The sequence below is a fragment of the Xiphophorus hellerii genome, chromosome 4 (assembly GCF_003331165.1).
Source record: "Xiphophorus hellerii strain 12219 chromosome 4, Xiphophorus_hellerii-4.1, whole genome shotgun sequence".
Lineage (NCBI taxonomy): Eukaryota > Metazoa > Chordata > Actinopteri > Cyprinodontiformes > Poeciliidae > Xiphophorus > Xiphophorus hellerii.
In genome coordinates this window covers 5,974,838-6,000,628 of record NC_045675.1, presented here as the reverse complement: position 1 = coordinate 6,000,628, position 25,791 = coordinate 5,974,838, and the positions used below count along the sequence as shown (strand labels likewise).

Here is a 25,791-nt window from a genome sequence, read left to right as displayed (position 1 = left end):
CTGCCCTGAATCTTTATGACCCAGAACTTAAGTACTCTAAATACCGTCTAAACCCTCGACAGTGGGTTATTGGCAGACTCATTAGAGACTTGAGACTGAACTTAGGGAAAATAATTTGTGAACATCCCTGCAGAATGCCCAACAGCTTAATTATCTTATTTTGTAAAGCGTAAAAGCAAGCAATCGTGGAGCTGCGTAACAGGTGGAAAATTTACAAAGAGCATGACTGATGTAAGTGGCAATGCACGAAACACGAGTCAGTGACGGATGACACAATGTTTCCAAGAATTAGCTGAGTCATTGTGCGACGGATCCTTCTTATGCCAAAGGATTATAGAAACAGTAACTCGGTTGTGATATGTTGCCCTGTAAAAATGCAGGTATAAGGATTAAAGACATCTTGCTTTGATGTCTTTGTCATCACTACTGGGATAAATGAATGTCCAGAGTACCATCTAATCATTTCAGTTTTTGGGCACTGCTAGGAAATAAAATCGAATGCTTAAATGCTCCTAAGCATTTAATGCTTAAAATGAAAACAGAAGAAAAATCTTCAATGCAAAACTGTTATTCAAATTAATGTAATATAATGCCAACAGCGGCATCACATCAAGGGATACCTCACTGCAACATGGTCATTTCATGAGACATAGCTTTTGTTACAACAGTCCTTGGTGTTTAATAATAGGACAAGTTAATTACAATTTAATTGATGTATACATAGAAAGGTATTTTACAATGCAATGTACTAGTGATGACTTTTGAAATATGCACGTGGCTGTTCAAGGCTCATCTCAGCCGTTAGTCATTTTGTGGTTACATCCTTGTGTGTGTTTTTTTAAACATCTGAGTTGGTGATCAGCACCTGTGGCCCCTCGACTGTCTGCAAGACCAGCAAAGCACTCGTCCTCTGCTCCCTCGCTCATCTTCACAGAGAGCAGGACAAAAAAGTTTTTCTGTGGTTGAGCAGCTGCTCCATTTAATCAAATCTCAAGCTTGTTCATAGAGAGCGGCAGCAATGTGTGGTTTTAGGTTGCACTCTGGAAAATGAAGGGAAAAAGCCTTAACTTGATATGACAAATCTTTGAAATGCTTACCTTTCCCAACAAATCTATAATCCTCTGTTGCCCCAGATTGTCTGTGTGCAATGGCATTCTTAATCAACATTTAGACCAATCATACCTCTGTGTGTTCTGCAGGTAAACTGGCTGAGATCCAATCTATTATCCTACAGCAAACAGTGATTTATGTTAGGTATTATATACTTTGGGCTTAATCTAAACATATAAAATCAAACTAAATTTGGTTCCTTTTATGAAGTTGGACAAACTGTAAGAGTCAGACAAAAAAATACAGAAAAAACCAGCTAATTTCTCTGTGGATATTGAAATCCAATACAGTGTCATGTGTGATTAGCAATGCATTCTGCACATCTAGAATAAAGTAATACACTGAAGCCTGAGATACCATTTGTTTAAAGTGGCTAATTAAAAAGCAGAGATACAGAAGAGGGTGCAAAGAATCAGGTTTCTGTCTATCAATGGATAGATGCTACATACAAACCACAAGATGGTTTCAACTTACATTGGGGCTTTAATCCCAGGACGGCTTTATTAGCCCATGAGGATAACGTGTTTGTGTAGAAGGGGGGTGGAAACAGGATACTGGATGTATGTGGAATTTTATAGAAACATTAAAAAATAGCTGTCAGGAAGCACATGAAAATGCACTCAACCACCAAGGGTGAACACATACACTCATTGTTTGTAAGAATGATTTTATGTTAGGGTTTTCATGATTTATGCAAAGCCACTCCTTTTTTTCAGTGTAGAATGATTATATAAGGTGCATTAAAAACAACAATTGATGCACACCTTTTTTTCATTTACGTATTTTAACAAGGGACCTCTGAAAGCTTTAGAAAGTCTTTTAACTTTACAAAGTCAAGGTCTGTTAACTTCATGTTATTGTTATTGACCAGTACTCGGAACAATGAACCCAAGGAATTCAGGAAGGATCCAGGAACCAATTATAGATTTAAAAGTTGCTAAAGTGTTTGGAGCCATGTCTGGACACCTGCTAATTAAAAGACCAAATCAGTTTAAACATTCTATTCAGATGTGTCACCATTTTCTAAAGACCTAAAGTCTTTAAAGTACTACTTTCTGATGAAAAAAACCCCAGAAAGTTTGTTGCTGAGATTGTTCAGCAACAATCAAAGAAGCACCAAATGCCCTTTGGAGAAAAAATCCATAGTAAGATGAAACCAAAATTGAGCTATTTTCATTTAATGGCAAGAAAAATATTTTATATTTAGTTTCACCCTGAGATTTGTAAACCTAAGAGTTGGGTTCCAAGCCCTGTGAAGGAAACATGAGCTTATTAAGCTGTTGCCAGTGGTACTGGTAGTTTCCACAAAGTGGGTTGGAGTAAGAAGGAGAACTAACTCCAAATTCTTTAACTTCACCTCAAATTAGCAGCTAGATGATTGGAACATTTTTTTTCCAACAATACAATAATTTCAGTCACAATTTAAAACTGCTTTGATATATTAGGCTTCTGGAATAGCTTTCCCAAACACGCTACCTTAATCCTATTAAAAACAACTGAGGTTATGCTTAAAGGCTGAGTCAATGCCAGCAAGTCATTCAAATTAAATAAAGAGATGTCAGCTATTCAACCAGAAATATACCAAAAGGTTGTAGATAGCTGCAGAAATTGTGTGCCCAATGTAGAAATTGGAAAGGGGCAATTACTCATGTCTTAGTAGAGATTTATGTTTTTATTTAGTTTATGCATACATTTGATGATTGATGGTGAATTACATAATGAGTTACTGAAAGATAGAAGCTGAAAGTAATATACCGAAGCAAAAGGTCAGGATAGACTGCAGATGATAATCCATAAAAAAATTTTATAAAACAAGGAAAAGCATTTGCACATCATTGCACTGTTGAGCAAAGGTTTCTGTCTATTAAAGGAGAATCTAAACTATGTAAGAATTTTGTTACTCATACTTTCACACAGCTTGTTTAATATTTTACTATTGAGCAAGGGAAGACCTACAGACTGTGTTGTGCTTTGTTTCAGTCCTGCAGCTGGACCAGGACAAATATACCCATAAAGGGATGTAACTGCTGCTTCTGTTAGTTTAGCATCAGAATGTTCTGAACACTGAACTTATAGCAGTAGGTTAGAGGCAGCTGAGCAGATGTTTTATTTTCCCTCTCGTAGTACAGTGAATAGTACGGTTAATTTGGTCGGTCTTAGTTATGTGAACACTCTTACTTTTATCTGGCAGCAGAAAATGCACCAGCAATACTCTATTTCAGGTTATTTTGTTTCTTTTTTAAGAAAGTATTCACATCCTCTAGATCCAAATTATGACAGAGCTGCTGTTCTGAGCTGCTAAGACATGTTTGTCTTAGGGAGATGTTCAGCAGCTGGTGAGCTGACCCTACAGAAGCAGTGCCGATGCTGGACATGCTTCCTTATCTAGATAACAGATGCTTAACTGTATGTTTATTCTTACCAGTTTTGTTTCACTCAGTCTGTCAGCTTTCTCAGAACTGAAGATTCTGACATCAGCTGAAAGGAAATCTCAGTTACCTTCCTTCTTGCCCAGAAGCACATGGATTAATCCTGCTCTTATTGGACTTCTTCAATAAAATGTCTTTTTTTAGCACTGACTTAAGTGCTCCCACAACAAAAACAAGCTGAGTATTTTCGTTCTATTGTGTATTTTGGCAGTTCAGAAAGCTGTTAGGCCTGATTAATGCATTGGAAACCCAGACGAATGCTTAGACATTCCAACCTAATGAAATTCCTACTTTTATGATGTTGTTGTTCTTGTTGCTTTGGTTACTTCCAAGGAAAATATTTTATCAGGTGGACGTCATAGCTCATACACGATTTGTAATTCACAGTAATTACCTAAAACAGTACACTTCCAGTTATTTCTATGTTTCTATGAAATAACAACCAATTTCTAAGACAAAGCAACCAGCATTGTTCCAGACTATGTGATAATCCACTAAAGACGGAACATTTATACTATATATACAGTACAGACCAAAAGTTTGGACACACCTTTTAATTCAATGAGTTTCCTTTATTTTCATGACTATTGACATTGTAGATTCGCACTGAAGGCATCAAAACTATGAATAACACATGTGGAAACATGCACTAAACAAAAAAGTGTAAAACAACTGAAAATACCCCTTATATTCTAGTTTCTTCAAAGTAGCAACCTTTTGCTGTGATTACTGCTTTGCACACACTCTGCATTTTCTTGATGAGCTTCAAGAGGTAGTCACCTGAAATGGTTTTCACTTCATAGGTGTGCCCTGTCAGGTTAATAAGTGGGATTTCTTGCCTTATAAATAGTCATGAAAATAAAGAAAACCCATTGAATTAGAAGGTGTGTCCAAACTTTTGGTCTGTACTGGATATATATATATATATATATGTATATATACTGTATATATATATAGGTCCAGTGGTATTAATTGGAAGACAATTGTTAGTGTGGTTAAAGTTTTGATGATGCCCCCATACTCAATGTTGGTTTCAATATGTGCATTGCAGACTTTAACTATAATATTTTAAACACACAAGATAGAACTCTTGCCAGTTTTTTAACATGAAATAAAACATCAGAAAGCCTTTTTCGTTTGTCCAAATAATAGCATGGTCAAAAAAAGTTCATGAAGCACAAGAATTTAAAAAACAACAAGAAAAAAGTCCACCAACAGACCAAAACCTTGTGGGTTTTGGTCGTTTGATATTTCTGAATAAAAGTCATGTTTTTTGATGTCTCCATGTTTTTATGTCTCCATGTCTAGTTAGGTTTGGTCTTGATGTTGCTCAATGTTTTTTAATCATTGGGTTTTTGATCTGCTGTGGTTGTCTGTCTTATGTTTACGGGGTTCCTAGATGTTCGATTTGTGAAAAAGTCACACTTTTCCATATTTAAAAAAGTCCAATCTCTAAGCCAATTTGTGCAATATAAAAATAAGAGTTCACTATAAATTTAGGAAAGCAGTCAGGCATTACAAATGAAACCTGAAAAATGTGGAAATCTAACTTCAGCTCTATTTTTGAAACTACTAGCACTTTTTTAAATCTGTACTTCATTATTAAAGAATAAATGTATTTTTAAGGTAAAGTTTATCACTTATTACAATAGTAATAAGTGATATCTTAAATTAGACTGTGAAATAAAAACATGATTTCAATGATTTGAACCCCAAGTTAAATTCACTGAATTTAATCTAGAATTGCATTACAGCAAGAAAATGTCCCTTTTTATTGTGAGTAACTTAAAAATGCAAAAACTAAATGAAATTGTATATAAAACAATTTTAAAATTAAAAAAAAAAAATCTGAAATTTCAATTTTCATAATTTTGTTTTTCTAAATCTATCAATTGGAAAAAGCATCTTATCAAATTCCATGCTTTTCTATACTTAGAGGACTTTGTAGGAACCTTGATATCATTGTAATAACTGTGAAGAATTCATAGAAATCTTGTTTTCTGATATAATAGAAAGGTTCAGTAGAATTAATTGTACTCTTACCACTTTTTAGCAACAGCTACACATTTTGCATGTGATGCCACCAGCTGGTGACTATTTAGTCCTTCAAAACCAGATATAACAAAAGAAGCTTGATGCAAAGTTCAGAAGTTTATTGCCAATTTAGTTCAGGCCAGAACCATCAAATTTCCAGGAGGGAAAGTCGTAAGAGCTTAATTGTCACAATGATCTTGAAAAAGAGATAATACCAATGTCTGCAATTTTTCATACAGCTGTGAATATTTGACAAATTCCAACTTTTACAGATAAAAACAAAGATCTTTCAAAGTAGTCATAGTGATCTGTGTTGCTTCATAAATGCATCTGCACATGTGTCTGCAGTCCATTTGAACACTGATAGCCATTAATGTAACAAAATCCACAGTCAATTTGAATCCCAGTGAAGAAAGCATTGCTTAAGCTAAATTTGCTGGTTGTCAATTGACTCAACACTAATTTCCACCAGTATAAGATCAATTACTTGTGATTTTATTTGATCAATTTCTATGTTTAAAATGTAGCTTTATTTGTGGAACCTTGTACATCAAGAAAGGTGGGATATTTTGATTTACAGATTATTTCACTTTTCTGCCCCTCAAAATCAGGAGTGATATTTGTGCTACCACTAAAGATCACTTGACTTTTTATTTGTAATATGATTTTAAAATCTAATCTTGTTACAATGATTAACCTCTACTGAACTGTGTTTTTTGGGCAAAAGTGTTTTCCTTATTTCAGTAACTAGGGCAAACAACAAAAGGAGTTATGTGTGTGGTTAACACTGCTGAGATCACATTCAACATCCAGAAATGTTTCATTGCTAATTACTGTCACTATCCCACCACTTTCAGGCAGATACAGAAAGTTTGTTGGGCAATTTAGAGCTCTTCTACTATTACAGTTACCCATCAGAGATTTTGACAAATGTAAGGTAATTTTTAAACATCCATCTTTTGTTTCTATCTGCCACACATGTAAAAAGACACAAGTGTGCAAACACAAGAGCATGGAAACCATAGCAATGGCAAGAGCTTCCACTATTCCTTTGCTGTTTTGATAGTGGTGATGCAGCCAGAATAGAAGGTTTGCATCATCAAAATGGAGGGGTGAGTAAGAATGACCAAAACTTTGTGTAGACAAAGCATAATTGGCAGTTAAGCGGCTTTGAGAAAGACGTTATAGCACTTTCTCAACATCACCGGTATGTGCAAGTCTTGTAAAGATGTTCAAAGCTTTAAAATAAATTTATTTTTTTTTCAGTAGCATGATTTTACACAAAAAAGAAAATCTCAACCTTTGATTTAAAATAACCAGGAAAAAAACATGCTGAGAAACAGACCATTCCTCTGGTTTGTTCAGACTCCTCAGTCCTCCAGTAAGCTCTCATGACTAAAATTTATTGGTCTTAGAACTGAGATGACCACAGAAGGATGTTGGCTTTCTGTGTTAATATTGTCATTTGTTTTGAATTATTACCCAAATCAAAGACTGAAAGACAATTCATTTTCAGTTTTCTGGCAAGTCCACTAGAATTTATTTTAAATGTCTAATTGTTTTAAAGAGTTCTCAATGCAGTTTACGCTAACAATGCTCCCAGGCCTCTGGAATAGAAACAGGCCCACAACATCAGCAATCTTCCACTACACTTAATGAGTTGCTTTCTCACATTGCCATACTTGGTTTCATGCACAGCATACTATATTTTATAAAAAATGTTTAGCATTAAATGTGTCATTTTGAAAGGGAATGAAATTAAACTAAGCTTAATTTCTATTTTCAGATTTTTATTCTGTTCTTTTGCTTGCTTTTGTTTTAAATTTATTTTCTTTTTATATGACTTTGTTTATTCTTTTATTTTCACTATGTTCAATAATGTAAAACTCAACAGACAAAAAAAATATCTTTATTTTGTAGACTGAAGCCAGTTGAGTGAATCCTCTCCATTGATAATAATACTAAAATAAAGAAAGACGAGTAGCCCACTTAACAATGTAAAGCACATAGTTTAAACCCCCCAAAAATTAGTTTGAAAAAGCCTTGTCCAATTAGTCCCCTTTTGCTGTGGATAATCTATGCACACATTGCATCAAAACATGCAAAATAACTCATTTCCATTTTTGTGGACTCTAAAAAATAAAAGTTACAGTTGTTTAGTAACCACGAACGTATTTTCAGCACTGATGAAAATCAAAGATTATCTAAAGGCCTTTTCAGACAGGTAACCGTTCAGTTTTATGCCCACATTTAAAGGGTGCAGTTACACTGGTGGGTGTTTCCAGTATCGACTGCGGTCTGCCTTCAGGGGGCAGACAAAATATTTAAAATCCTCACGAGAAAACTGTCGCACACATTTCCTCCTTCTAGATAATTGGTAGGCAAAGCAACACCTCTCTGAAGCGGGATCTTTTGTAGAGAAAGAATTGATTGCAGGACCATTGTGTTAGACTTTTAGCTATTGCTGAATTTCAATGCGCTTTTTTTTGTTTTTTATCTGACTCTACAGTGTCCCATCGATATGTCCCCTGTAGCTCGCTTGGTATAATCTGGGATGGACTCCAGCACTCTGTGACCCTGAGCACGTCTACACAGATCCAGAAGATGGATGGCTGTCCTGGCTGCAGGTGGGAGTCATTTTCTCAACAGCTAAATGAGCTATTATTCACGAGGGTCAGTCGTGACTTTGACCTTTCGGTTGTCAGCACAATTTGGTATCCTCTATGCAGATCAGGCAAGTCTGAAGGAGTCACTAAAACACAGACTGCAGAATGTGCGGAGCCTAATTCAGTGACACAACTGTTGAAGCAGACAGGGCAAAGAAAACCTGAAGCTGAGTATATTATTCACACATGAAACTGTTTAAGAAGAAACATTATGAAAAGAGGCCACCATTATGAAGCGTCACATAAAGAATGTACAGCTAAATTAGGGGATATTTAAAACTTGTAATGCTGAGCTGATTGAACTCTAGATTATTATGAAAACATCATCAAGCAAACATTCCTCTGCATGAGAAAATTACACCCCTAGTTAAGAACATTTCCATCTCACAGATCTATATTAAACAAGCAATGCAGCCCTTCTACTTTTCTTTACGGTGCCTTTTATACCTTTTATGTTTTTTATTACAGAGCAATAACCACCAGTTTCTGGTGTGTTTTGGGTATAATTTATATTTATAGCCACACTTCAATTGAGGGATATTTTGTCCCTACAAACTTCCATTTCCTACCCATACTTAAACCTTTGCATATTGATTCATTAGTCTTCGAGATTATGTTTGTAAAAATATTCACAGAGACGCTCAAACCTCAAGTGCAACTCAATTTAATTGGATATGTCCTGGAACTTTGCCTTACACCTTATTTTTATTTACTTTTGTTTTAATTCACATTTAGTTCCATTGACCCTTATGAAATATGAGATCAAAACCAGAATATCTCAAGACCATCACTTGCATATGGATGTTAAGTGAAGTAATAAAACCATATTTTCCATCGTATACTATCAGTAAAATATCAAAAAATATTAAAATTAGCTTATTTTCAGAGTAGAACGATCCCAAAGCAAATGTGAATAGATGTGTGGATGGCACAAAATGTCCTGCAGCAGACAGCTCTGTTTTATACTCTAAAGGCTTTGGAACAAAGTATTGCTTTTTTTGTTGAGCAATGATATTCAGCATAATTTTCTCTTTTTTCAGACTGAAGCTTGTTAGAAAAAGGAAAACTGATGAAATTGATACAATAAATTAATAAAAAGAAAACTTAGGGTGAAACTATGTTAGAAGGTGAAATCTAATATGATCTTATTTTATTAAGTAAGTTGAAAGGCAGAAGTGAATGGTGGAGCCGAGGAGGTGGTCGCGCATTTCTGGACTAAATGATTCACATGGCAAAACAAAGTTATTTTGCAAGGTATATGACACAACAACAAGTGTCACCAACACAACAAACTTGAAGCAACATCTGGTGACAAGCCATCCTGAAATCAGTTCGTAGGTAAGTATGCTTTAAGTAACATATAACATGAGGTACTGTGTTTTACAAAGCTACATACTGAAAGATATTGTGTCACTGTGATTGTTGGAGGAGCAGCTGGAAGCAAGCAGCAGCTCCCCTGTCTCTTGAGCTGCATGAAACTGAAATCGGCTTTATGCACTTCAGCTGACAGCAAAGTTGTTGAAAATCATCAGGTTTTAGTAGCTTCACTAGAATTTAATACCAAGTAGTGTTATTGGGATCATTTTCTAATTACCTGATTTAAATATTTAAAAAAATGAAATATTTAAATGAATATAAAATAAGCTGCTTAGCTGAAAAACATGAATCTGAAGTCCAAAAATTCAAAATGCGACAGTCCGACGCCCAGGAGGTTGTCGATTGGCATTGATTTGTGGATAGAGAATGAACTGACTTCATTCTCTGTCCACAAGAGACAAAGAAAGTAGACAGAGAAAGTGAACATTCTCTGTCCACTTTGCAAGCAACTTTGTATTGCTTTACAAACAGCAATACACTTTGCTGTTTGTAAATGTATTTTTTTCCACAAGAGTGGTTACACTTTCTAATTGTGGCATTGTTTGAGGAATGTCTGTTACATTTTTGTTCAGTTCAAATCATTTAATCATTTAAAGTGTTTGTAAATTGAAATTGCTTAAATATTGGGCAGCAAATTAGCAATTGGAGAAAAAAAAGGTAACACTTCATATTTATATTTATTTCCAAACACCAAACCTAAACTTGTTTCATGTACACTTCTTTTTTAAAATAGAAATTTTCGTTTTTGAAATAATGCTAAAAGTTAACTTAAAGCATTAGAATGTTGCCCTGTTATCACAATTTTTTGTATATTTATTTATTTAATTTATTCTGCAGTTTGTGTACAACATGCATTATTTAGAATTACTGTTTTTGGAACTCATCTGAAAAGCATATCCTAATAATTTTTTTAATACTATAATATTGCAAAAATAAAAAAATAAATAAAATCAACTAACTTTTAAAAAAGTTAACTTTATTTTGCCCAAGGATAAATATTTCAAGAAATTATTTTTCTTAAAGGTGTGAGAGCGTTGTGCTAAAGAACAATGTTTTGTCAGAAAAATATTGAGTATATTTTAGTCAACTAAAATGTGGTAAAATTTGGTCTGAGAAAAACAAAAATGACAATGGGTTACTAAAATATTTGGACTAAAACTAAATTAAGAAGTACTTATATTGACAGAGGTATAAAACTACCAATATATGAAATGGAAAACCCCTGAACAATATTATAATGAACATTGGACTGTTTTGTTCTTTATTGAAGCACAGTCATGTGAAAAAAGGCTTACAACAGCCTGATCAGCCTGAGTTGTATCATATAACATATATTTGTAATTAATAAAATCAAGCTCATGCAACACAGAAACCTTTTAGGGCACTGCACAGTTACTGACTTCTCTCTGACTTTGGTTACATGTCTTACAAAGGTGACCTCAAGACTTTGTTCTACAGGATGAGATTCACTGCAGAGAACTAGAAAGGAGTACACATTTATCAATGGCCAGAACTTCTTACAGATGTACTGATACAACCTAGAGTTGTGTGTTGATCAGACATTTCGTGTAAAAATCTAATGCAGGTCGTATTTCTTCTACTTTCAATAAAAACATCTAAATCCTTCTGACCAGCTCAGTATTACAGATAAATTGTCTCTGACTATTATCTGATTAGCAGAACTGCCATTTAATTTTCTGTTGCCCAGCCAGACTAATTTGGACTCTGCCCTATTGTTACGTAACCTAGTCTGACATTATCTACAGCTGATTTATTTCCACTTCTTCTCTATGTCCTTTGACAGGCTCGACATACCTTTGGAGAAATACCCATAAATACCTCAGATTTTCTCTTCACGTAGCCAAGCCATATGGTTGGTATCTGCACTACAAACAATCAGCCTGCACGTGGCAGTAGGATTCACAGTGCCTCCATGGCTGAAGATGATACAGGCTGTTTTCACAGTCAGCTCAGCAGCCACAAGCCTTAGAATATGCCTGACCCACACACACTTTGCTGAAAAATGTTTTGGATTGTGCCTCTTGCTATAAGCCACATTATGTAAGTGCAGAGTGTGAGGTGTCAGGAGCTGGCTGGGTGCCAGCATGGTGCTGTGGATGTTTGGATGTGGGTGTAGGTGTTAAAAATATCTTGTATGAATAGTTCCTCCGAGGATATAAGCTATGCAACAAATTATTATGCACTGGTGCTGTGATTGTGTTGTGAGATGCGCTGATGTAATGTGTGATGGCTGAATCAGTCTGCTAAATTAGAAGTTAAGTTGGAAATTAAGTTTTTATGTAAATATTCTGGTGCTGTATGAAAAGCACTGGAGTATGCTATTTTTATAACAAATTCACAGTAATGAACTTACCAAGAGGTTTGTTTCTGATAAGAAATGAGGTAAAGATCTCTAAATGGATAACAAAGCAATGTGAAAGGGGCCTCAGTTTTAGAAGAATACTTTTCCTGTTTTTATTCACAGTTGGAGGCATTTTTTGGGCTGCAGCAGCCAATCCATTTTTTAATTGCTGACACTGATATTTTGATTATTCATCTTTGTAGATGGGCATGACATATTTGTGGTTGAAATTATTTCTTACCATCACCTAAATCTCTGGCTGCCTTCAGATTTTATTTCATATTTAAGTCCGAACTCTGGTTGTGCCACTTTAAAATGTTAATTATTTATTGTCAAAAGCAATTGATTGGATTTGATGTTTAGATAACTTTTTTTGGTATAATTAGCAAATTAGAATTAGCATCTTACATCTTAGGTGTAAGCTGTTTCCTACTACACGCTTAACTTTTAGACATAGTCTATACATTTTCATTAGGGGTTAAGTTGGGGCAATTCCTTAGGCTTAATGTCAGCCTTCTTTGCCCTTGCCAGAAAAGGTTTTCATGTCTATTTAGTACTATTATCACACTGGAATCCAATTTTCTTCAGGTTTAAACAATCAGCCCTTCCCTACAGTGAAGCCTGGTGGTACTAACGTCAGAGGGAAAGATGAATGCAGCAATGTATAGAGAAACCTGGCTGAAAACCTGCTCCAGAGCATCTTGACCTCAGACTGGGGCAACGGTTCATTTTTCAGCAAGAAAGCAACCCAAAGCATTTGGTCAAGCTCTCAAAGGAATGGCTTCAGAACCACTCTGTGAATGTCCTGGAGTAAACTTCTCTAGTGAGATCTAAAAAATGGCTTACAGACATCTCCCAAGCTAATGAAGTTTGAGAAGTACTGCAAAGAAGAATGGGGGAAGCTGCCTATAGATAGGTGAGCTCAGCTAGAGGCATCATATTCAAACAGACTTGAAGCTGTAATTGCTGCCAAACGTGGATGAACAAAGTACCGAGCAAAAGCTGTGCTTGCTTACATAAATGAGATTTCTTGGTTTTCTATTTTAATTAATTTACAAATATCTCACAAACCTTTCCCCATATTTGTGTGTGGACTTTTGAGGAAAAAGATGAATTAATACAATTTGTAATATAGCTGTAACATAAAATGTGAAAAAAGTAAGCGCTGTGAATACTTTTCAGATGCACTGTAAGACATTTGTAATTGTGAACCCAATTCTTGTCTTTATAATAAATTAAAGTCATTTACTCAAATTTAACATGACATCCACATGTGCTGATGAGTGATTGTAAATGTCTGGACAGGACTGTGCATTCATTCTGAGAATAAACTGCACTGAAGGCTGAAAATTTTCCACTTTGTCTAAGAGGCATATTCAGCTTTCAAACTAGCTGATGTCATGGAGTCCTGCTCCTCTGTACACTTTTAACTGAGAGATTTAGAGTAAACAGAGTGAAATTTTCCTCTGGTTGTAAAGCCATCTTTCTACTGCCAAATGCTGCTCAGCACAAACACAACTGCAACCATTACACATCCAAAGCACACTTCTCCCTGGTCCAAAGCTTTAACCTTTTAGACATGGTTAGATTGAGTATGCAAGAAAGCTTTACTAAAACACTGAGATCATAAAAGTTAATTTATTGGACTTATTATGAGTGCTACACACCAGATCCTCATGTTACAGTTTCCTCCTACTACATCTGCTGTTTGGAGTGAAAATGCATGCAGTAAAAGAGCTAGAAAGCTGAGACCTGACAAGTCTTATAAATAAGCATTTTATGTCTGAACTGTCTAGTAGGGAAAGGAAGAAAACTCTGGACTACTTCAGAACTATATCAAGACTTATACAAAAATAATCACATTCAATATCCTATTGAGTTTAAGTAAAAGTCAAATAAAAAGTGATTGTACCAAAGTGCAAAAATTCCTAGCTGGAAACTTTCCAAAAACATTTGGCATAAGTTCTGAGGAAGCTGACCTGATGTCACCTTGAGTGAGATAATGGCAGCTGTTATTAATTGATCAAATATAATTAGATCCCTGCATGTTGTAAAAGAGAACCATTAACTAATAATGGCAGAAAAATGAGTCCAGGCTCTTCAGGATCTCTTTTAAACATAGACTCTGCCACCCTGGGCAATGATTCACAATTGTGATTATCTACATCAAAAACCCACAATCACAATTCAGTAAAAGTTAGCTTTACACAGAAATTGAACACTACATACCTTGGAAGACATCCACAGCCTGATTATCTTCTGTGCTCGGAGATAAAAGTCCTCTTGAGCAAAAAACATATATATAGGTATATATATAAATATATATATATACCTTTTTGTGCACTGAGTCCAGCAGAAAGGCGAGAAAATTGCTCATAATCTCTCCTTTTAAAGAGTTCCCACGTCAGAGTCTTGTACGCTGTAACTTTCCATATTCATCTTTGTAAAGGGATATTGTCATTTTGAGGTGCTTTTAATGAAAAAAAATAAATGTTGCAGCCGAGGCTTTAAGAGCGTTCATAGAAAACCTGGGCTGGGTGACTTCTTCAGCCATTTTAAACAATGATGACACCTGTGCTTAGCTCTCATTGTGGGTCTTTTTTATTATTATTTTTGGCCTCATAAGGAAAAGCTTATTTCAATATAGCCCTGGTTTATTTAATGCCTACATTATGACATATCTCATCAATGTGTAGGTCATTTTTGTTTGAGTATTTTAAATGAACAAAGATAAAAGTATTCTTTCTTAGGCTTTTTATGTAAGTAGAGCTCAGTTTTACATTTTTGTTTTCTGGCAGACTAAGTGAAATAGTTTCCCCTTTTCTCTACTCATACATTCTGTATCCAGGTGAGCAGAGGATGACTACAATGTTGCCATCTGAATGGCCTACAGTTACTGTCTCTAACCCAGCGCAAATTCTACGTTATAGTGCAAACAAATTTTAACTTTATTGCATAACAGCAAAAAACGACCATCCCTACCCCTGTGATGTGACAGATGAAAGTCATAAAGTGCGAATGCATAGCCTGTTGTCTAATTTAGATTCCATGTCAGATTTGGAAGCCCACACTGGATAAACGGATATATTTGTGTCTATCAGGCAAATTTAGGCATGGATGCTATTAAGGTGCCAATTGGTGGCCTATGAGTGTGAAAGTGTGTGTGAGGGGTCTCTGAGGCGTGCGTAAAACGTATATAGGCCTATTGGGAGTATGAATCAGCTGCTGCTGGCCAGAAGAAGAAGAGTCTTTAATCGGATGTGTATCTTGTTTAGAAAATAATAAAATAAAACTCTTAGTCACACGTCAGTCTGAATTGATTTCGAGTTAGTACTGTTTTTTCTACTTATGTCTGTGCCATTTCCTTTACTGGGGCTTTTGTCCAACCCGCAGAGCGACTCCGTCACCCCCTCCTCCATCTCCATGTACTCCCCTTTGTCACCCAGCGAGGAGCCAGACGGCGAGCCTTTGAACTTCCTAAGAAAGTCCGGGAAGTACGGGCAGCCCGGTGGCATGCTCTCCACCACGGGCGACTGGTCCTCGTTGTCCGTCTCCCGGTGATAAAAGTAGTTAAAGTTGGACACTATTACGGGCACCGGGAGCGCGATGGTCAACACGCCCGCGATCGCGCAAAGGGAGCCCACTATCTTCCCACCGACAGTGATTGGCTTCATGTCGCCGTAGCCCACCGTGGTCATGGTAACTACGGCCCACCAGAAAGCGTCGGGGATGCTCGTGAACTGCGAGGTGGGCTCGTCCGCCTCGGCGAAGTACACCGCGCTGGAGAACAAGATGACGCCTATTACCAGAAAAAAAATGAGGAGGGCCAGCTCCCGCATGCTGGCGCGCAAGGTATGCCCCAGGATCTGCAGCCCCTTGGAGTGTCTGGATAGTTTGAAGATGCGGAACACCCTGACCAGGCGGATTATTCTCAGGATGGCGAAGCTCATCGCCTGCTGCCCGTTGCCCTGGTGCTGCGCCAGGTCCGTGCCGAGGGTTATAAAGTAAGGCAAAATGGACACGATATCTATGGAATTCATTATGTTTTTAAAGAAAGCTGTCTTGCTTGGACTCGCAAAAAATCTAACTATAATCTCAAAGGAGAACCAGATGATGCAGACCGTCTCCACGATGAAAAACGGGTCATTGAAAGGTGTAAATCCGTGGTCAGGCTGAGAGGAGTTGTGGCGTGGCTGCAGATACTCTTTTTCATCCCTGAACTCGGGCAGCGTCTCCAGACAGAAAATGACAATAGAAATGACTATGACCAGGACAGACACCACCGCTATGCCCCTGGCAGGACTCGAACTCTCTGGATACTCAAAAAGGAGCCAAATCTGGCGCTTGAATTCGTCCTCCGGCAGAGGTTTCTCCTCCTCCTTCACAAACCCCTCATCCTCCCGAAACTTCAGTATCGCCTCCTCGCCGAGTTCATAAAACTTTACCTCCTCGGAAAAGATGTCAAACGGGACGTTGACAGGTCTTTTTAACCGCCCTCCTGACTGGTAATAGTAAAGAATGGCGTCAAAACTCGGCCGGTTCCTGTCGAAGAAGTATTCATTCCTCAGTGGGTCAAAGTACCTGATTCGCTTGTCGGGGTCTCCCAGGAGGGTGTCCGGGAACTGAGTGAGCGTCTTCAGCTGAGTTTCAAACTTCAGCCCCGACACGTTGATGACGACCCTCTCACAGCAGCCGCACTCGCTGTAAACGTTCTCGTATCCGGACTGGGGACGCCTGTCTGTGATAGACACGGTCTCCTCCTCATCATCCATGTTGCACAGAAAGCTCGACCTCTTGCTCCCTCGGCCGCCCTCCGCCGCCTCTCCCCCCTCCACCTCCTCCTCCTCCTCTTCCTCCGCTCCCTCGGCCTCTTCCTCCTCTATCATGATGTCCTCCTCGGATCCGAGCAGCGCCAGCTCCGAGTGGCGCAAGTCCCCTCCGAGAGTGCTCCGGTTGCGCCTCCACCGACCGACGCCGCGCTGCTTTTTCCGCTCTCTGAGAACTCTGTGCTGCTGTTGCTGTTCGGGCTCCTGCTGCGAGGAGGTGGAGGAGGAGGAGGGGCGCGAGGCGGCGCCGCTGCTGCTGATGTTAGCGGAGGAGGAGGCGGCGCGAGACTGATGTTGGCGGTTGTTAAGGAGATGAGCGCCCGAGGAGGTGGCGGAGGTGGGCCCCCCCGCGCCTCCCTCCGCACATGAGCCACCGTCGGCTGCTGCAGCCGCGGCCGCCGCCGCCGCTCTCGACTGGGCAGCCTGACGCTCCCTCTCGCGCTCCCTCTCCCGCGCGCGGGCTTGGGCATATCCATACGGCAGGTGACTGTTGCACCCGCCGTCCGCACCCACCATGGCAAACTCCATTTTTGTAAAGGTTCGGTCCGCGAAGGCTACAGAACCCTCGTCAAGGGGGATGCAGACCAGCGGATAAAAGTTGCAGCTCTGTCGCGCAGACAGAGAGAGACTGAGGCATCAATCGTTTAGAAAGTCAGATTAACAAACACACCTCAGTAAGGTCCATGTTGGCTGGAGTCCTCTTTGCTACTTACATGATAAAAAAAAAAAAAAACATTGATGAGCATATCTTGTTGCGCCCAGTATATATTTTATGACATCATTACCATAACCAAAAAAACACCAGGGCCGGTGGCATACCCTGTTACGCAGACGCTGTGTCAAACTTGCAGCGCCCCTTTTATGCTCAGCATGATAAATCACCGAGTCAACAAGCGACACCCAAACAGTCTTTCTTCGGTTTCTCTGGTGCCCATCAGGTGGTTAATTTCTCAGCCCCAAAAGGTGTCTTTTGATCCTCCGTGGTCGTCCATGGTTGCCATTTTATGAGATGAGATTTTTTATGGGTCTTCGCTCTTATGTTTTGGAGCTCCGATGAATCTGAATGACTTTGTTCCTACGATGCGCTCAGCAGCTGCGAGAAAAAAAAAGAGAAAACACCAATTGGTCTATGCAAAAAAGGGGGATGCGTTTATGGTAATATCAGTTGTTTTTGTGGATACATTGACCACGATGCTACTCATATTACGCGTCTTCACGGCTTTATTATTATTATTATTATTATTATTATTATTATTATTATTATTATTAGCGTTGGTACATCAAAAATAAATATATGTTTACAATAACATTGCGCACGAAATTATGTTATGAAAGTATAATTCTTTCATCCTTACTTACATTTAAATGGGGGGCCAAAAGAAATAGCCTCTGTCCCCCCTACAAACAAATCTGATGGAAGAGGAGAAGGCGGAGGAATGCTGGGTGAGGATGCAGCTCTCCGTCTGTGCTCAAATCCTCTTCTTGATTTTGGGGTGTAATATCACAAATCCCTCGTCGTATCCGGTGGGCAACCATATCCACATCTACATCCAGCATATACATCCGTGCTCTGACGCACTCTGAGGAGGACACTTTTTTTGGCTGCGTCTCGACGCCGTGCCTCAATTCAACAGGATCTACTGGCACTTCATCCCCCGTTGGTGCTGCATCGCTCCTGGTGTACCGGCAACACCAATCAAGACGAGAAAAAAAAGCAAAAAGCAAAAGCAGGTGTGCCAGCAGCGAGTTGGCATCAAAGACAGTTCCACTCGATAGCGGCGAATAGAAAGGAGGGTGGGTAAAAGTTTACATTGGCACAGGCGAGGGTAAATGGCCCCATGGTTGAGTCTGAGCATCACACATCTGTATGTCTGCCGCTGTAGCCTTACCTATACTCCTGTATCCCTCCCATTGTGTGTGATGATGGAGAGTCTTAGTGAGAAAGTCGTTCATGTACCGCAGCGCGTGCAGGCGGAGCTCGGTCCTCCCCCAGTGGATGCAGCCGGTCACTGCGCACCGTGCTGCAGTCTCACAGCCGAGCCTGCTCTGTCCTTGATCAGGTCGCAACCGGTGTCTTCTCTGTAAAAACCTTATGCGTTACTTTGGGTTCATCCCTACGAAATAAGATTGTAGAGTACAACGTACACTTTTCAATAAAAATGCACCTTAATTTCCCAGGCACCAGTTAGATTTTTTGTCATTTTAGAGTGTGCATTTCTTCTTTTTTTTTAACATTTGACCCTGCACACATACATTCTTCCAAATTGGTCTTTATCTGTAATTATTTAAGGAACTACTTTAAAATAACAAAATAATTAAAAAATTATAATCTAACTGCCAAAAAGGGGTTCTGCATCAATGAATGAAAAGTCTCATACTTATTCACTATTTATTAAGCCAGGTTAATAAATAACTTATTTAGAAATTATTCGTAAGATCTTAAGGTTGCCTTGCTTATTTTTTTTATTGAATTTAAACAAAGTATTTATTTTACCTGTTTACTGAGCTGTTTTTCCATTAGACTGTTAATATTCTTAAATTCACATCTGTTATGTATGTTGTACATTCATAATAAACTCAGTGAAGGTTATTTTCATGTTTTAAAGCTTTAAAAATCTTTGCATACATTAACATTACTTCTGGGAGTAAACACTATTACTGCCCACTGTTTCTCCCTCCCTCTGGTGTATAATTAAGAGAGCACTCTAATGGGAATATCACCTGTTTAGAAAGTGAAATTACTCAGTTGGTATTTGTGAAAATTAAAATCCTCCTTTATAATTTCATTAGTCATAACTGTCTTTTTTGTGCATGCAACTTAAAAATACTACATAATGTTGGTAATAATGTACTTATGTTTAAAAGTAAACAATGGTAACCAATGTAAAGGTGCTACAGGTTACAGTCATTCCAAAAGTGAAAATATAGTAGTATTAGTATAATAATATTCATACAACCTAAGCTTTTTTGCCCTTTGTCAAATTACAATTACAAAGTTGCACTACATTATATTTGGGGTATCCAAGTGAAGGGACACAGAATAGTAAAGCCGACCGTGCTTTTCAGGGGGTTTTTTGTTTTGTTTTTGTTATTTAAAAAATATTGTTGAAAATGGTGTCCTACATTGTGTTGGTCTTTCACATAAAAATTCACTGTACCACACTGAAGTCTGGTTGGTACAATTCACCATGTGAAAATGTCCCAGGGGTAGAAATAGTTTTGCAGCACATATTTCAGCTTTGATTTTTAAGAAGCAAAACAATTGGCATATTTTTAATGAAGAAAACAGACAAAACTGCATATTTGTGTTGGCATGATCATAATTCCAACTACCCTGCTCAAAAAACAACAACAAATAAAAGCCATGCTTGTCCCCTGGACAGAGGCAAGCTTTGAATTACAGTGCACTGTAGAAATATTTGAATTATTTGAGGAATTATAGTCTATGGTGTAGAGAAGAACTGCTATTAATTCCTTTATCAGTCAGAGAAAAGTGACCTGAATTAAATTGATTTGTTTGAGGCATATGCACCAGCTTGGTGATTGTAACACAACTGTCAGTCTAACAAATTACTGCAGTTAGGTATTAATTAGTCAATCCTTGTTCTACTATTGAAAAGCAATTAAGGATTCAAATACTGATATGTTGGTATAGTGAGTATCATTAATGTGGTCACATTTGGTCCTATGTTTTCCATGTTTATGCCAAATTAAAGCTTTGTTGAAAATAAAAATTAAGATGTTCACAGTTTTAATAAACAATATAATTGTTTAGAGATTTGCAAGTATAAAGTAGTATATCAGCTAATAAAGTAACAGTTGATTGCCCCCCTGATTGTCACACAATAGATTTATTTGGACCCCATTGGGCTATGGTGGAGTAAGGGCCTAATTCATTGCACCTTTTAAGCCTACTACTTTGAATCAGATTGCTCAGATAATTAGCTTTTTTTTTTCTCTCTGCAGGACCCCTGCAGGCCTGCTGCTGGAATATACACAACAATCATTAGCCATAGCCAATTCACCTCTACCCATTTGATTCATTTGAATCAAACACTCTAATTAGGACAGAACCGCCTGTTATTCTAGAAACAATATTCCTCTAAGGGATTCTAATCTTCTCCTGAGGGTATCTAGTAAATCTCTGGTTGTAATATTCCTGCAGGGGTATTTTTGGGTGCTTGCCTGTTCAGAAAGTAACCCAGTCTTTGCATCTTTTAGCTAAGAAGATATCTGAAACAAATTGTAAAATTTTATGCCGAGGCACAGCATACTTTGGTAATAATCAGTCCTGTTGCCGGTGCAAATATCACTCAGTGTCTCTAAGAAGCTTGTCTCCACAGTCTCTGTCTTTCACAAACTCACCTAATACATCAGAGGAGCTCTTTTCTTGTCTGCACAACATGTAGGCAACCTTCCACCCACCTAACATTCATCATGCAACCTTACTTCTTGCACCTCATTGAGCATCCACCTCAGTCAGCACCAGGGGGAGTTGTGAGGCTAGTAATAGGGTGAGATGAAGTGGAGATGCGAGGTGTTTTATTATACAAGGGTTAAGATGCATTTTAAACAGAAGTCAGAGCTGCAACAGATCAAAGCTTGTATGCAGTGAACAAATCCAACCCAAAGAATCATGTTACATTATTGTAATTCTTAGCTTGCATTTATTTATTTAATTAATATAGAAAATACCTTTTCACACACAAATCACATTTGATAAACATTTTAAATGGCATAGGATTAATTCCTTTTTTAATTTTTACAACATAATATACATTGCTATTTCAGACTGATTAAAATACATTTGACTTTTTGGACAATTGCCAGTGTTGAACATATAGGAGTTGTAACATTTTTTATGTAAAAATAAGGGTTGAGGTTCCTAAATGTTTTTATTTCACCTTTGTCAGCTTCAGATGTCCTAAAATGCAAGTTTAACTGACAATTGCCTCTATCAACAATTTGTTTATGAAACAATAGTCAATCCGATGTTAAGTGTGCCTTTCTGCTACTTTTGTTTGCTTTCTACTTTTAATTTAGAAGCAAGCTGACAGTTGTTGCTACTTTCTGAGCTTTTTGTGTTTAGTTTAGTTTAGTTTTACAGTAGTTCCTGAATTTAAAATCAAACATACATTATGTATAGAATAAATTTCTCACTTTCTCTATGCACTTTCTGGAACATGGAGAAAGTGAATGATGGATACATTAGATTTTTATTATATAGATATGCTGACATCAATAAATTTACTGTGAATTGTCCTAATTGTGATGTGTATTGATAAATACTGTACTATAAAAAAATATAGTACAATTGCATTATATGATTATAATGCAATTGTATAATGTAATTGTAACTCCTAAGTAAAGGCTGACTGTGACAGTTTTCCCGATTTAGTTCATAGAAATATTTTAAAACAATATATTACTGTTAGTATTTCCAAAATAAATATTAGTATTTCCAAAGACAATGTTTGACTTTGATGGGTGGTAAACACTAAAGAAATTGCTTTTAAAGAAAGATAGATACTGATGGTTGAGGTGAGGTCAGCTGTGAAGCTATACTCAATAAATTAACATATTATTGAACGGGTCATTTATTTCAGTTACTTGGTTGGCTAAATTAAACACATTATATGGATTAATCACAGTCCAACTGATGTTCCCAAGCCTTTTGTAAAGTGATGATGATTTCCCATTTACAGCTCATGAAAAGACTAATATTAGAATACATGAGAAACAATTAAAAAAAACATTTTCAATACAGAAATGTTTTTAATACTTGCTTAAAAATTTTACTTTTAATCTGACAAACCAGTCTCATCAGAATGCCTAATGTATTAAACATGATTGTAATATGAAACTTAATTAGTTTATCTAGCAGTTTGAAAATTTAGGTTTGACCCAGTTTTTTTGAGAAGAAACTGTAAAAAGTGCATAATTCAGTCATGTCATCATGGCCTGAATAGTATGATCTTCTATCTTATTCCAATGCATGAATGATGCAATTTCCCATCCCAATTTTTCTTACTTGAATCTAACAAACTTAAAAGCTGTGACTTCAGTCTTAAAGAAATAAAAGGAACAGCAATATGGGCTAAACACAAGAAATATGAAAAAAAAACTCTTATCATCCCTAAATAATTTCATCAAGTTTTATTTAGAAATGTTGCTGCATATAATAAATAGGTTGTATATATATCCTAAACAAAGTTTGGGACATAAAATAATGCTTGATAGTGACATTGACATAGTAAGGAGGGAGAAATTGAGAGAGGTTCAAGTAACTATAAAGAAATAACAATACATAGTATTTTGGAAAAAGTATTCATACCCCTTCCACATCTGTACATTTTTTATGCAATAGAAGAAAAATATCCTTTGAAATAAATAAAAAATTGTGGCCTGTATTTATCTTCTGTCTTCCTTAATCAACACTCCACCAACTTTATTCATCTACATAGATGACTTTTTGTAAAAGAACAAAAAGTACCCATCAGTCTGTTTGGGGAGTCTTAGTTTAGTTTTTAAGCCTTGCCACAAATTATGGACTGACTTTTGATCTGCACATTTACTGAACCATTTTACAACATGAACATACTTTAATTTAAAACATTCCTTTGTAGTGTTGCTGTACTCCTTGACGGTGGGCCTCTAAAACAGTTTCAAGTCATGCAGCCCTCCATCCACCTTTCCCACAACATGTTTTATATTTCATTATGGAGATGGTATGTTCAGACTAATGTGTATTTACCAAGAAGGTGACTTCTGAATGCAATTGACTGCACTAGATTTTATTAAGGGCTATCAGAGTAAACGGGGTTAAATACAAAAACATCCGAAGCCTTTCACTTTACCCCTACATGTTGATTTGATGCTGTTCTCCTAAGTAAAAAATAATGTTAAAATAATTTAATATTAAAAAAATGTTTCAGTGGGTATGTATATTTTTGCAAGGCATTTTATTCCTTAGAGGTTAATAGGGAGCTGTCACTTTGAATATTTCCTACAACTATGCCTCTCAGTCAGTTCACATGGAAACATGAATCCAAGTCACATAGCAAAATCCTTGACCTTAAATGGGTTGTAGAGGCGTTTGTTTATAGAGATTAGTGTGGGTGATCCTCGAGATGAAGGCTTCAGCTTCATCACAAAACCGGAGGGTGTGTTTTTCTGTCTCCGGTGTGATCGGGGGGAATCTGCTCCAATAGAGCAAAGTTTCCGCAGAAAAACAATCTGGTTGTGACCAAGTGGGGTTGTGAATATTGTTAGTCTTGTCAGGACAGTGTTTACACTGAGCTCACAAAAACCAAGATGATTCTGTTCCAAAGCGCTCAAGCATTAACCTGTGACTCGAATTCCTGAAGTCAGCAACTTGTTCAGCTTAGAGCTCTTTTATATCTCTTCATATACAACTCATATGAGGTCTTTTTTTACACCCAGAGGAGCTTTATTTTATTGTACTGCTCAGAGATATGAACCAGAAAATCTTCCTGGGCCCACAAACTGTCACCTCATCCATCACATATAAATTGATTCCTCATGGACATGAATGTGACATTACAGAACAAACCATTTTCTTTTTGCTGTTGGAAAGAGAAAAAGAGAAAAAGCATCCTTACCAGCCCTGCATTGGTTTTTTGTGTGTTTTTGTTCTTGCTGTAGGTAGACTTGGCTATTTTTGGGACTACAATGTTGACATAAACTTGAATGTCTTTTCTGCCCTTTCAGAGTTCTGGGTCTAATATTAAAAAAAGCTGTTCGTGTGATGAGTGTGTGAATGTACCGTATGTGTGTCTGCAGACTTAATGAAGCATATTTTCAGTATAGATGCAGGCATATCAAGAGAAATTACCAGCTGTTGTATAAGCTGCTTAGAAATTGGCAAATTAGGTGTCCTACTCTGAATGCAAAATTAATCAGCTATGGCTGGTGCTCATTAAGAACAGAATGGATACTAACAATGATACATATCTGAGGTTTACTAGAGAAAGCAGCACTTCAGAGGACCAGGGTGACATTTTAAAAGTCCTTGTATCCTTGTTAGACAGGTGTGGCTGTTCTGCAGGATGGTGGAGAAATAAACTCCCTTGTGGCTGCAAAGACAGACTGAGGCACTGCTGGATGAAGCGTGACGCCTTGCCAAAGAAGTGCTTTACTGTCACTGTGGACTGTCCAGCTCAGGCTGCAGTTTTAAAACAACTCAAAGCTAAAGTAGAGACATCAAAATAGTATTATATAAGGTATTCTGATTCCTTGTGTCCAGTGCTGTATTAATAAGGAATATAGATTTACAGAAATTGTCCAAAAGGCTCACTAACGAAGACCAAACTGCAATAATGTAACTTTGAAGTTTATTGATGAGAATGGCCCACAGGAAATGGTTCTTATTCAGACTCAAAAGAAGACTATTTGCTGACAACATACTCAGAGCAGTAATTAAGCCAAAACTGTACAAAAAACATGTACATTGAATTATTTATTTGATTTTTAAAAATCTATTTGTAATATTGCATGAAAAAGACAGATTGTTCAATGAAAAATTTGCAGAATGTGCCAGTTTTTTTTCCGATTAATTGGTTAATCATCAGAATAATCTATAGGACAATCAATTAATTAAAGCTGAAGAGTTGTAGCCCTATTGGTGAGTAATCAGAGCTGTGGTTGAGGATCAACCTCGGTCCCAAAATCGCATTAATTTATTTTGTTAAGCTAAATTTGACAACAAAAATGTACTTTTGCAGACCAAAAAACATAAATTCATGCTCCAAGATAGAAACCATCAAGATAGATAAGTCATCCAGTCTAAATAAGGGTGGACAAACTGTTGCATAGGTTACATATTGTCTGTTTAGGTACAGGCACACAAAATGTGCATTTATTCTGCAAATTGACAAGACCTATGCTACAACAAGCAAAAGATGTAGAGTACAGCATACTGCATATTAACATTTTCCATGGCAGTGTGGGGGCAGAGGACTTATAAT

General features: G+C 37.3%; 1 protein-coding gene across 1 annotated transcript in view; it reads right to left on the bottom strand.

Annotated features, from left to right (window-relative positions):
• kcna4 (potassium voltage-gated channel, shaker-related subfamily, member 4) overlaps positions 1-23,374 on the bottom strand; it is a 75,513-nt gene extending 52,139 nt beyond the window's left edge. Inside the window, exons 1-2 of the mRNA XM_032560105.1 lie at positions 18,164-23,374; positions 14,208-17,897 (exon numbers count right to left, since the gene is read on the bottom strand). Of these exons, the coding sequence (XP_032415996.1) occupies positions 15,278-17,332 (2,055 nt within the window). The 5' untranslated portion in view covers positions 17,333-17,897; positions 18,164-23,374 and the 3' untranslated portion in view covers positions 14,208-15,277. The remainder of the gene's footprint in view (positions 1-14,207; positions 17,898-18,163) is intronic.
• Between the last annotated feature and the right edge of the window lie 2,417 nt (positions 23,375-25,791).